The 14,531-nt window shown below is 37.5% G+C and overlaps 1 protein-coding gene across 8 annotated transcripts in view; it reads left to right on the forward strand.

The window, feature by feature from the left end:
- The window catches only part of bbx (BBX high mobility group box domain containing), a 167,458-nt gene that overhangs the window by 118,454 nt on the left and 34,473 nt on the right, over positions 1-14,531 (forward strand). For 6 of the 8 annotated variants that reach the window (XM_062974853.1, XM_062974850.1, XM_062974851.1 and 3 more), the window contains 3 exons: positions 3,144-3,342; positions 7,872-7,939; positions 11,141-11,221. In XM_062974853.1, coding sequence (XP_062830923.1) covers positions 3,144-3,342; positions 7,872-7,939; positions 11,141-11,221 — 348 coding nt within the window. The remainder of the gene's footprint in view (positions 1-3,143; positions 3,343-7,871; positions 7,940-11,140; positions 11,222-14,531) is intronic. The other 2 variants (XM_062974847.1, XM_062974849.1) reach the window with 1 other exon arrangement.

A 14,531-nucleotide genomic window follows, 5' to 3' on the forward strand; every position in this document is an offset into this window, starting at 1 on the left:
CTTAGGTTCTCTGTTGAAAAGAAACAAAACAGCCAAATGCATTCCTAGAACCATTTATTCCAAGAAGACATGAGATATGCAATTAAGTATATAACTTGTATTTTTTTTAGTTTGAACCTATAAAAATATTATTTAGCAATGGAAACTTGCCACTGGGTCTCCTTGGAACACTCCTTGAAGAAGTGTTGAAAGAAATGCATACAAGTAATGAAGCTTTTATTTTCAAAGACAATGTTTCCATTTGAATAATAATATAACTTTGTTATTACAATTGTCCAGACATAGCATGTAGCTTAATATGGCTGCCGTATAATGTGCAGCTAAGCCAACAAAAAGACCTCAGAACTTTCTTAAACATTTCAGACTTTGCCAATGATATACAGTTACAAATTTTCCATTGGGTCAATTATGCTGAGATTTTACCTTAAACTATCATTGGGAAATCATGATAATTTCTTAATTGGCAGTTAATATATTTTTAATATAAAGCACAATATAGAAAAAAAATGTTCATAGCAGCAGGAAGAAAAACTGGATGGCCAATAAGAGGATGGGAAGAGGCACTCACAGTTCTATCATGCCTAGGTCCAGCCATTGGAAGGCTTTCCTTCCATATTTCAGCTGTGAATTCTGCAACCTCAGACAAAGAAAGTAGCAGTCAGGATCTGCTGAATTTGATCCCTTTGCTCAATGGCATCTCCTTTCCATGGTGATATATTCAGATTTTCTAGCTATGTTTTCACTTGTTTAGTGTGAAATTAATGCTCACTCTCAGTCCATTACATAATATTGGAGATAAAAGTTGGGCCATTGATGCCACAATCTCAGTACTTGGAGAATGTAGCAAAATGATGTAATTTATATTTGTGTAACCATCAGGATTGCATTCACTGGTAGATGCCCAAAATGGTTAAATATTTAGAAACCATGAGTGGAACAGCTTAGGGAGCTGGATGCTTTGAAGAAGAGAAGATAGAGAGGTGTCATGATAAGTGTCTTTAAATATTTGGAAGAGTGTCATGTGTAAGCTTGCCATGGTATGAACTTGTTTTCTACTGCTCTAGACTAGAACACAGAACAATGGATTCAAATTACAAGAAAGGAAAATTCATTAAAAAATTGTTGTAACTGTTCTTTGAGAGTGGAATAAGCTCTAGTGGAGAGTGGTGGATTCTCCTTCTTTGGAAATCTTTAAACAGAGGTTAGATGATCATATTTTGGAAGGATTTAATTGTCTATTCCTGCATGGCAGACTGTAAGAGTTGATAGCCCTTTCAGTCCCTGCGATCACTATGATTCTGTTTATTTCAGATATATTTACTTGTTTAATCTATGCCTTATCAGATTAAAAACTACTTAAACAATATAAATTTTCTTACATATTTTCCAGTAGGTACATTTTTCTTCCCTCTTCTTCCTTTCCCCCTTTTGCATAGCTCATTTTTATATCGTTTTGTTCAGCCATATCAATTTACTTGTGTGAATATAAAATTGAACATAAGGGATATAAATGTCACCATGAAATGGTAAAATTGTGAGCTGCCTGCAAGACCAAATGTTTATTGAAAGTCCAGTGAAATCTTCTGACTCCCTGATAGTAAAAAAAAAACCTACTTTGGAGGCTGAGAAACCTTCTAGAACACGTTCTGAGTGCTATTCAGCATGCAGCAGGCATGAAAAGGAAAGAAAATCCCATGATATAGGGTACAGCTGCTTCATACTGGATTTTGGCCAGTGCCTGGAACCCACTAAACATTTGCTTGAGACTAAGCCCCAGTGAACAGGTTCTTTGGAATGAGAGGACATTTTTTAGTTTGAATTCTTACTAGGCATGTCCGATCGATGAAAAAAAATGTTTCAATTCTCGTTTCTAAAGTAGGGGGCTCTGGCACTTCGATATAGAAAGTATTTCCGATTTTTTTCACCCAAAAATTTCGGATATTTCCAAAAATTCATGATGATTCTAAATGTTTCTAAAATGGCGGATGCGCATGCGCAATCACCCCAAAAAAGAAACCTGGGGAGGGGGGACTTTTACAGGGCTCTCCTGCCCTCATTTCTTGAGTTATCCTCATCAAATTTGCAATGCCCTTGCAAGTTGTGCAAAGATACTTTGAAAACTAGAAATTCCCTTGCTATATTTGTAAGCAAGAAGGACACTGGAAATCAATGGTGTCTCTGGCTATGTGATCCCACAAGCCTCAACTCAGTGCCTTCAATTAGAAATGGACCTGTGACCATGCCAAGCAATGCCCTTGCAAGTCGTGCAAAGATACTTTGAAAACTAGAAATTCCCTTGCTGTATTTGTAAGCAAGAAGGACACTGGAAATCAATGGCGTCTCTGGCTATGTGATCCCACAAGCCTCAACCCAATGCCTTCAGTTAGAAATGCACCAGTGACCACCATGCCAAGCAATGCCCTGGCAAGGAGTTCAAAGATACTTTGAAAACTAGAAATTCCCTTGCTAAGAGAAAGAACCAGCAACAAAACCCTAACCCTTTCTCCAAACCCCTCTGTGGGAACAGCCAGACTGGGCCCCTTCACCCTCTCTCTCCCTCAAGAGGCTTGCCTGCTCTCCGTTTGCAGACCACCACCCTCTCCGGGCAAAGCCCAGCCCAGAATGGCTCACCCGGACTACACAATGGGCTTTTATGGCAATCTTCCACATGGATGCAGAGGACCCTAGCCCCCACCTTTGCATCCATCGTGGAAGTTTCTGATTGGCCGGGGAGCGGCAGCCATGTTAGGCTGTGCTAAGCTCCCATTCAAGGTAGGTTGCAGAAACAAAAAATGTTTTTAAAATATTTTAAAAAATATATTTAAAAAATTGGGGAAAAAATTAACGAAACATTAAGAGACAATTAGAGAATGGGCTAACGATGGTTCGAATTACATTGCTGGTTGCGCTGTGAGACAATGTCTCGAAATGCGTATCAAAAAGCGAGAACAATCCGAAATAAATCCGATAAACGATTCAAAATGATTTTTTGGACATAACTAATTCTTACATCTTTTTAAAAAAATATATAATTTTTATTGAAATTTGTTCTAATTCTTACATCTTAAATTCATAATTATCTCTATGATGTCTTACAAAATGGTATCCCATGCCTAAATACCAATTACTTTCCATCTTTATAGTACAAGGATGCTTTTATGAAAGCAAACCCTGGCTACAAGTGGTGCCCACCTACAAGCAAACCTGTGAAAACCCAGTCATCCACTGTTACTAATCGGAAAAAGCTGTGGGCATTCCCATCAGAGTCTGCAAAAGATTTGCCAAGTCCTAAAAAGTTGGTAAAAACAGAAGAAATGCCTCAGCTGAACTTTGCAATGGCAGGTGAGTTTGAGATCTCTGTTGGCATCATTCTTGGTTTTTCGCCTACAATAATGTTTCCAAGTGAAAAGTCAGAATAGCAGTACAGTTATCTTTTTATTGGCAACCATATTAGCCCACTACTCAAAATTTCTGAATTTTGGCCTATGTATTGCTAGATCTGTTGAGGTGAAACTGAACTGAACTTGGCCAAGGTGGTCCACGTTCTTGTCACATTCCAAATAGACTACTGCAATGCGCTCTACGTGGGGTTGCCTTTGAAGACTGTTCAGAAGCTTCAATTAGTTCAATGGGCAGCAGCCAGATTGCTCACTGGAGCGGCATATAGGGAGCATACCAACCCCATTATGCCAGCTTCACTGGCTGCCAGTCTGCTACCGAGCACAATTCAGAGTGCTGGCTTTTCCCTATAAAGCCCTAAATGGTTCTGGCCCAGCTTACTTGTCCAAACGTATCTCCCTCTATGATCCACCTCAGAGTTTAAGATCATCGCGGGAGGCCCTGCTCTTGATCCAAACACCTTCACAAGTGCGGTTGGTGGGGACAAGAGACAGGGCCTTCTCAGTGGTGTCCCACCGTTGTCTGTGGAACTCTCTTCCTAATGAAATCAGGTTGGCTCCCTCCTTTTGTGAAAAACTCAAAACAAGGCTGTGGGACCAGGCATTCGAACAGCAAACATAGCAATAATGATAAAAATGATTTATGTGACTAATAATGAACGGACTCCGGACTATGATTTAGACTTGTGCAATTTTTAAATGATGTTTTTATAATTGATATTTTAGTTATCTGTTTTTAATTGTATTGTTTTTGGCATCTAATGACTGCCGGTTATGAAGCCGCCCTGAGTCCATTCCCCTCCCCCACCCCCTCCCCCGGGGTGAGAAGGACAGGATACAAATGTATGAAATAAATTATAAATAAATAAACTTTGCTTCATTAGAGTAAGTAGACTTATGTATGGGTTTTATAACACCAGTGGGCTATTGGATTGATTCCCCTCATAATTTTATAGTTGGATATACAGTGTTCCTTCACTTACGGCGGGGGTTACATTCCAGAACCACCCACGAAAAGTGAAATCCACCAAGTAGGGACGCTATATTTGTGTTGTTTACAATCTCACTGACAAGTAGCGTCTCTGTCCTCTCCTTGCCTCTCAAGCAAACGCATGCCTTATGAGGCGAAAACAAAGCTGCTTCAGCCTCCTTTTCTCTCCCTTCGGCTTCCCCTTCCTTCCTTCCTTCCTTCCTTCCTTCCTTCCTTCCTTACTTAGACTTATCCTTAGGAAGGAAATAGAAAGAGGGATTTATAATATTATTTATGATTTATACTATTATTTTAGTGTTTATTAAAAAGCTGCGAAACAGCGAGCGTGCGAAAAGTGAACTGCAAAGTAGTGAGGGAACTCTGTATAAACATCAACCTTATTCCTCCTGTAGTGCTGCCTTGTTTGTATAAAATCAGTTCCACAAATATGATGCAAAGTGAAAGAATTTTGTGGCATAAGTTTTTGTAGATAGAGTTTGCTACATCAGATGCATTAGTTAGTCTCAAATGTGCTACGGGGTTCCTTTTCAAACTGAATGTGACTTTTGAATGCAAATACGCAGTCTCCTAGTTACAAATGGAACATGTCTATGTAATCATTTGATTTTGCACATTTATGTAAAAGATGATCAAGAAATTAGAGTTCCCTGGAAGTGTTTTCAAATTATATATAGAGAGGCATTTACCTATTTTTCCTGAAGCACACATTTATATTTTATCGCAATGGTCACATTGAATGTCTGTATATTCTAGCTTTAACATTCAACACATGTATGTACACTGTATCCAGGTATTCTTCTGGGCCTTCTGGATTTACATTCCTGATCAAATAGTCAACCTTGAAGGTGAAAGGTTAAATGGACTAGATGCTGATGTGGTCTCTTTGAACTCTATTATTCTATGATTCTATGATTAACAGATAGAAATAAGGAAATTTGAGAAAGTCTTCTGCATCCTACCTTAGAAAACCTGTTTTTTTTTTAAACAATGAATGGGATAGTTGCACAAATGTGTTTTTGTGCCAAATCTCACTCTTTGTACCAAAAAATTCTGGGGTGTGTTTGGGGTGCTGATTATTGAATCTCATTTTTCATCCCAAAAAGTCATTTCCAGAAATACATGAGAGACATTTGTACGAAATTGTGAGGTTTTGTGCAAAAACAAAACAAAACAAAAAATTGTGCATGTATAAAAGTATAATACTTCCTTAGTTTTTCAATCTAAGAACATTTTCAATCCAGACATAATATTTCATGAAACCAGAATGAAATAGGTCCATATAACTTTTTTCCTCCAAGAATGTCTGACATCACCTAGCCACCACATGAGGGAGCTGGAACACTCTTCAATGATGTAGGTACTATCTCCCTGACAACAGCATCTCTACCATCCCTGGACTGACTTGGTAAGGCCCCTTCTACACTGCCATATAATCCAGATTAACAAAGCAGATCATCCACATTATTTACTTTGAACTGGATTATATGAGTCTGCACTGCCATATAATCCAGTTCAAAGCATATAATCTGGATTTTATATGGCAGTGTAAAAGGGGCCTAAATCTGCTTCTTCTGGACATTATTAGTCTAAATCAGCAAGCATCTTGTCTATATTATCAGACCACAACTAAAATTGTCCCCAAGAGATTTAAAACGGAGTACTTCCTTGAGGCATTAAGATAATGGTGGGATCATGATCTTTGTGATCACAAGGAACTTTATCCTTGAATACCTAGCAGATTTATCACAATAGGTCATTAGATATTCTACTCCTAGTCTCTATGAGCCTGATTCCAAGAGAATCCTCACCACTGATTCCAACAGGATCCTCACCACTTTGGATATGTCTGCTGGACAACACGTCCTCTGCTATCAGTAGGGCCATTCCTGTGGACGTGGTCTGGTCATCATTTCCCCAAAAATAATGTTTTCCCACTCTTCAGTTGAAAAAGGCAGATATAACAGACAAAAAGCTTGATCTCTGCAGGGAAAGTACATAAAATCCTTTTCCCTGTACTCATTCCTCCCCTCCAATTTAAATTACTATTTGACATAATCTTTGATCATTTTTTGCACCCAAAGTTACATATAAGTATAGTAGTTTCACTCCTCTTCTCTCCACTCCCTCAAAAAAAAAAATGGGAGGAGAAGAGCCAGTGGCCTAAAATGATAGCCAGAGCATACAACTCGTCTACTGAAGCAGCTCTACTGGTTGCTGATAATTTTCCAGTCCCAATTCAAAGTGTAGGTTATGACCTACAAAGCCCTTAACAGTTTGGGTCCTGCTTATCTTCGTGACCATGTTTCTCCCTATCAACCGACCCAGGCTCTTAGATCTGTCAGAGAGCCCCTTGTCTCGCTCCCGCCTCCATCACAAGTATGGTTGGCGGGGACAAGGGAGAGGGGCTTCTTGGTGGCAGCCCCCTGGCTCTGGAACTCCCTTCCCAGGAAGATCAGATTAGCCCCCACCCTGTCCACATTCCACAAAGACTTGAAGACATGGATGTTTCAACATGCGTTTGAACAATAGGTCAGCTTGTAATTTATCACTGTCCAGTCCGAATTGTTGACTGTCCTGATCTCCAGCACTTTATTCCCTTCCCTAGTCGTTTTGTCCTGTAAATTGCACAAGCCTGCCCTTGCCCACTGCAGTTTTAATTATCCCACTTCTCGGTCCTTTGATGCTTATTGATGTACCTTGATGCTTTTATTCTGTGGTTTTATTGGTTTTATTATATTGTTGTTAGGTGTTTTGTTTTGTTTTGTGATATTTTATATCTTGTATACTTGTTTTCCGAACTTCGTCTCCATGTAAGCCACCCCGAGTCCCTTCAGGGAAATGGAGGCGGGTTATAAAAATAAAGTTATTATTAATATAGGCATTCCAGGAAGTAGAGCAGAAAGTATGAAGATGCACCATGGAAGCAGGTTGTAAGGTAAAAACTTGGTTTTCTCACCAATGTAGCTGCCAACTCCTGCTGTATTGATCTAAATCATGGAAGCAGGACCAGCATTACAGTCATAGCTCAGTTCTCTTTCTCTATAGACCTACAGTCATGTAGAAGTAATGTATTACTTACATTTCTTTCTTGCTCTTTAACTTTTAAAGTTCTCGGTAATAAGAATGAATATCTTTTTTGTTGTAGGATTATCATGTTATCCCACCAGTGAGACACATACAATTATAGTTGTTAATGTATGCTGTTTACCTCTGCTTTTATTTGTTTGCTCCTCTTTAGTGGAACAAGGTGGCTCAAACGCAGTAGAAAAATAAATACAATTGTTTATAAAATAGCAAATAGTTATTTAAGAAAAGACAGAATGTCTTTTCCTGAAACATGTTTAAAGTACATTCTTTGTAAAAGCTGTAGTCTTCTTTACAATTACCTTTAACATTGAGGGCCAGTACACTTAAGGCATCAAACCTTCTCAAAATAAAAATTTGACTGAAGTGCTTGCATATCTATTTTTCTTCCTTGACAGATCCTACACAAATGGGAGGCCTCAGTATGCTACTGTTAGCAGGAGAACATGCCTTGACTGCACAAGAAGTAAGCAATTATCTTTCCCACTTAATCCTTTCTCTAAAGGGAAAAACATGTGACAGATAGAAAGAAAAGCGATATAACCTATCTTTGCAGCTATTTGATAGGTTGTTTATCTGTGGAAGGTGACATAATATAGAAACTTGCATTTTATGTCGGTTGTACAGGTATGAAACACTTTCACATTTTTAAATGGCTTCTAAGAAACATGAAATGACCTATTCAGACCAATACAGTTTTGTCTGTCCGCTTTATCTCTGTCTTCCTCCACACTGTTCACCCAATTTGTTACATCCCATCCCCTATTTAATTGTATTTTTTCTGTCTCAGTCTATCAGCTCACATTTCATCCCACTGAGATACCATTTACCTTGGTTGGGCAGTGATTTATTCGTAGGATTGTGTATGGACAGTGTATTTTGGTGACATTCTCACAAGCACAGAGGTTTGTTCAGAGATGTGAACAAACCCCTGAGATGTGTTTTCTGCTATTTTGTTGTTACTGCCGCAATATAAATCAGAATGCTGGCCCCTATCGAAATAGTTTCAATACCAAAATATTTCTACATGTTTTGAGCATCTTTTATTCTAAAATGCTCCAAAATATCATATTGTCCACATATGTGACTGAGATAGTGATACCTTTGCTTTCTGCTGCTTCGCTATATAAACATTTGTTTCATACACAAAATTATTACAAATATACCTATGTGAATTTCATGTTGGGCTTCATCTATAAGATATTTCATTAAGAACTTATGTGCAAATACAGGCATTCCAAAATCATAATTTAAAAATCCAAAATGATTCTGGTCCCAAATATTTCGGATAGGAGATATTCAGCATTGTCTTTAACAATGTATGAATTTATAACCTATTGTCAAATCTAACAGTTTGTGTATCTTGCATTAGTTTTGTCTCTAATTTTATAATTCCCCCAATTCCACAAGTGTGCATGTGTGTTGCACCAACTTCATATATCTCATCAGGTGTATTCTGACCTACATGGTTTATACATAAATATGTACTATTTATGTCACATGGTTTTTATTGTTTTAATTTGATTTGGATCCCAGCTTTTAATTGTGCTTTATGTTTGGTTTTACTACATTTGTATTATATGTGGCATCTAATTCTGCCATTGTGTAAGATCGCTCTGGGTCCCCCTGGGGGAAAAGAGCAATATAATAAATAAATAAATAAATAAACATTATGCCTTAAGGTTTTTCACTGTTATTGATCCTATGGCTATGCAATAAGGCCATGGCTGAGCAATCTTCCAAACAAGCTTTTCTCTTTCTCTGTTAAACAGTACATTAAAGCACCTGCACCTCAATCTGAAGTAGCAATATTACAGTGTGTGTTTCCCCAGCTTTGTAAGGATCCGCATCTAGCCAAGAACCATGTCTCTACTCAATGAAATAAACACATAAAACTTTAAAGCGGGCTTCTTTTAGTATAGGTAAAGGTAAAGGTTTTCCCCTGACGTTAAGTCCAGTCGTGACCGACTGGGAGTTGGTGCTCATCTCCATTTCTAAGCCGAAGAGCCGGTGTTGTCCGTAGACACCTCCAAGGTCATGTGGCCGGCATGACTGTATGGAGCGTCTTTTAGTATAGACATCTTGAATTACTGCAAGGTTTCAAAGTTGGTTTTGTATTGGTAGTAGCAGTAGCATCATAGGTGTATATAATAACAAGGGTGAGGCTAACAGATATGATGTCACACAGACCTTCATGAATTGGAGCCCAGTGCTTTGGATCACAGTTTGGAGGAAATGATTCTTTTAGACTGCAGATCCTAAAATCCCTTAACCAGCATAGCAGTAGCCCTGCTGTCAAAAGGATTTTGTGAGTGCTTAGATCTCCAAGGCCTCAGTTACGTCACATCCACAGAATGTTATTAGTAAATAGAGCCAATTTGCTATCCCTGATTTGCATTTAACAATCCACTGAGAAGAATTATAAAGTTTTCGTTTTTATTGAGAACATATTTCTTTAAGATTTATTTGGTCATACTTCTGATACTTCTCTACTAGACAGTTGCTAAATCAACAGTTCAACATTAAGAGTCATTCACTTTGCTTTCCTTTTTATTTTATTTTTACTATGGGAGAATTGCCTCTTAGCAAATTTGTGAGTGGGTTAACATGCTGTTATGACATTTCAACCAGGAAAGGAAAGTGGAGAATCAGTGCTGGCATTTACACATTTGTTAAATGCTATCTATATGCTTATGCTCACAGAAAACTTCACATGATTTTATAGACATTTTTCTGCACATAGCTTTGAACTCATCCCAGTTTCTCACTTTGTGAAAGGATGAGTAAGTGGAAAGTGATCTAGTATGTAGATTTATTTTTTGCTTTGATCCTTCCTTTGGTGTTTTAGTGCTGCATACAACACTAGTGGCTGCTTTGGATTGACATGGTTATTTTTAAAAATACACAGCGGTTCCTTTGCATATGAAGCTTTCAGCTCACCATTTAATACCTTTTCATTTGGCCTTTCAATGCCTTATCTTCAAACTTGGTTTTATTTTAAATTTTCCAGCTCGATCAGTCTATTATACATCTCATCTTAAATGTTTCTTTATCCCTTTTTTCTGTTAAATAGGTTTCCGGTTCTCTTTAGAATTCAATTTAAATTTCTCCTCTTGACTTAAAAATGTTTTCATATTCTTTTTTCTTATTGCCTTCCAATTCTTTCATTTCATTATACTCCTTTTATTTTTTGTATAATTCTTGCCAATCCACAATCTTGCTTATTTCGTTTCATTGTTAGCTTTTACCTTTTGTTCTATATCTTCCTAATGTGCTGCCAATAGATATTCAAACATCTCGTGTCCATTTTGATTTTTCAGTAATGTCAAAAGACCAATTTGTTTACCCACACTTTCTCTTATTAATTAAATCCTTCCTGGTTTTCCTTCTTGTTTTCATTGTCCTTTCCCTCCTCCCATTATTTTTGTTGGATACATTCTAAGTTTCCAGCCAGCATTGCTTTTATCTGCCCTGTAATATTTTGATCTGAACATCCTTTACAGATTATTGTGATGAGGATAGTGATGACAATGATGATGGAACGGGAAAAGCAACATATTTTTCGTAGTAGCTGTATACAATTTACAGACTGGTTTCAGCATGATATTTAGCATTACATATACAGAGTTAATTCCTAATGATACCTTTCTGGTAACTTTTATTTTAGGTTTCTTCAAGTACCTGCTGTTCTGATGCATCTAATTCTACTGAAGGATGTATAAAGTCTCCATTGTTTCAATTTGCAGAGGTGAAGTTTAAAAAAAAAAAAACAACTTCCAAATAAGTTATAATTGTTTAGATAACTGATTGCCCATTTTTAATAGAAATTACATGTACGTTCCCTACTATATTTTATCATACTACATTTGGAGATGTGAAGGCTAGTGGTTGAAATGAAAGGAGACTCTTCCCCCCCCCCCCCCCCGTGCGCGCACACACACACACATTTTCTGGGCTTTTTTCCTGAAAAATGAGAGGAGGGAAATTGAAAAAGAAGGATCCTAAAGTATTCTAGAAATAAAGTGTTAAAGATAAGATTAAGAGACTGCCATTAATTGCCAACAGTCACTATTCTTGTTACATACCTTCAAGTTGATTCTGACATATTTTGATCCTATATGGAGTTTCCTCAACAAGATTTGTTCAGAAGAGGTTTTCAGTTACCTTTCTCTAACATTGAGATAATGTGTCTTGCCCATTGTCACCCACTTCATTTCTATGGCTGAGTGAGGATCCAAATCCAGGATTCCGTGTCCAATATTGAGACCAGTGCATGTCAAATGTTTGCTGTAGAAAAATGATTTCTAACTATATTTAAAAATTGATGTTCAAGAGGAGCATTCAAATGTTGTAGAATACAGAATATTTAGAAGTATTGGATCCAGGAATGCATCTAGCATTCTTCCAAGCATATCATATCTGTAGCATGCAATGCCTTTGCATAGCAAAGCCATGGACTCTTCTTGATTGTCAGCTACTTCACATTCCTCTATTTGGGATGAATTGGCTTATAATGAAAATTAAACTGAAATGAGATAGGGGAGAGAGAAGCCGCTTGCAGTCTCCTTGTGGAAAGAAAAAACAGGGTATAATTAAACATAATAATAATATTATAAACTATTAGTAGTGGCCCAGTGTCTAACAGAGTAGAACCCCATTGAATTCCAGCCCAAATTTTTCAAGTTTTCCAAAACATTCTGCAGCAAAAATTTCACCACCCAACTCTACCATACCCTCACAATTTCCAGAAATTGTACATTTCATATTACGTTATGATTTTACATAATTAAGAAAATTTAAATAGGTATGTTCTGGGGCTAAAACAAAGTTGTTTTCATATATCCTGTTGTTATTCATTCATATTCTGCCTTTCTCCCAGTAATGGGGCTCAAGGCAGCTCACAGCATATTAAAAACCATACATGTTAAAAGCAATAAAAAATAAATATATAAATGTAAAAAAAAACCTCTATGCTATGTTAAAGAAACAGCTAAAGATACAGAATTAATTTAATTATGTTCTGTTCTATTCTATAGTATTCTGCCCTTTACTTTACTCGCACCTTATCTTTTTCCCAAGAGAGCATGGCTATGCATCGAATCCTGACAGTACTGGCTTTATTTTGATGAGGTTACCTTGGGGTTGCTATGTGTAAACATCCCTTCACTGCTGTGTCATAAGGAGGGCTAACCCTTATCATATTGAATCAATAAATCATGCTGTAATAGGCTGTTCTGTACCATTTCATCCTAATAGTCTCTTGAGGTATAACTAAAGGCTGGGTTTTTTGTCCATATACACATTTCCTTCAGCCTCCAGGTACAAGGAAGGAAATGTTCAGGCCAGGCATTCAAAGATGTGATCAAGAGAAATTTCCATTATCAAAGCAGCACTTTTTTCAGCCATCAGGTTCATGGTATTTGCTACAGATTGTTTTTTATTAACCTTTTAGATACACATGTATTCATTGGATACAATTAACCTTTAATAAGTCCCATTGAAATCGGTGGGGCCTGAATGTGTTCAGCTAAATCCCTTCTGTTGTTTTGAATAAACATTAGTCATGGCGAACATTTGTTGGATTTTCCCTATTAGACGTACCTGCAGGAGTGAGTTCATAGACAAAGCATAGACTGAATCAATCCTGAGTTGCAAAAGGGTCTCACTAAAATGATTAATACAAACTCAAATTTGATGAGATTTACTATAAATTAACCTTGCAGCTGCTGCACCTCTAGACTGCATAGGCACCTCAAAACCACACTGGAGCCCCAGAATATAAGCAAGCAAGCTGTTTATTGAAGATTATATGCAAGCAGTAGCAAATTAAAGTTCGGAGTCAATAAAATGGGTTTAAATCCACAAGAACAAAGTACTTGAAAATCTTGAAGCAAGAGTCTGTCAAAATCACTCAAAGATCATAGTCCAAACTGGATATCAAAGTAAGTCCCAAGAAAGATATTACGAATAGTCCAAACAGTTAATCCAAGGCATGAATCAAACTGGAAACACAGCAAGCAACACTGGAATGCATGAAAAAAACTCTTTAAGTTTAGTCCAAGGTATAAAGTCCAAGCTGGAACACAAGGCAAGGGTCTTGGCTGGAACAAAGCTCCAAACTGCAAAATACTGGAGCATTCAACTAGAAACACAGGAACAAGGCTGGAACTTGAATCAAGATACAAGGCTGCAGAAATACACACGAAGCAAAGATCTTCCTTCTTGGATTTGCAATGTTACCACATCTGACTGTGTCAAAAAAAGCACCCCCTCTTAAGGGAAATAAGCATCCCCTCTTAAGGGTAATTACTGTATTTACGAATTTAGCACCAAAATACCTCAATGTATTGAAAACATTGACTACAAAAATGTATTGGATAATCCAGAACGTTTGATAAGCAAGTGTTGGATAACTGAGACTCTACTGTACCTCATATTTCTTGTTTGGCTATGGTGAACTTATTTATTTGCAGTACAGTAGAGTCTCACTTATCCAACACTCGCTTATCCAACATTCTGGATTATCCAATGCATTATTGTAGTCAATGTTTTCAATACATTGTGATATTTTGGTGCTAAATTCGTAAATACAATAATTACTACATAGCATTACTGCATATTGAACTACTTTTTCTGTCAAATTTGTAATATAACATGATGTTTTGGCGCTTAATTTGTAAAATCACAATGTAATATGATGTTTAATAGACTTTTTCTTAATCCCTCCTTATTATCCAACATATTCGCTTATCCAACATTCTGCCAGCAGTACAATACAGTACAGACTCTACTGTATTTATATTCTGCCCTTCTCACCCCGAAGGGGACTCAGGGCGGATCACAATGCACACATATACGGCAAATGTCCAATGCCGTTTTGGGACATTCAAGACAGACAGACAGAGACAGAGGTATCTCGGCATTTTCCAACTTCGGTGCCTGGACGTTATGCTCTTTTCTGGCCACAGGGTGCTGTCGCTCCATCTGCTATGATGACGAGCCCTTTTCGATTACAGAATTTTCCTCCTTGTTCTTTGATCACCAGCATTTTTATGGTG

The sequence above is a fragment of the Anolis carolinensis genome, chromosome 3 (assembly GCF_035594765.1).
Source record: "Anolis carolinensis isolate JA03-04 chromosome 3, rAnoCar3.1.pri, whole genome shotgun sequence".
Lineage (NCBI taxonomy): Eukaryota > Metazoa > Chordata > Lepidosauria > Squamata > Dactyloidae > Anolis > Anolis carolinensis.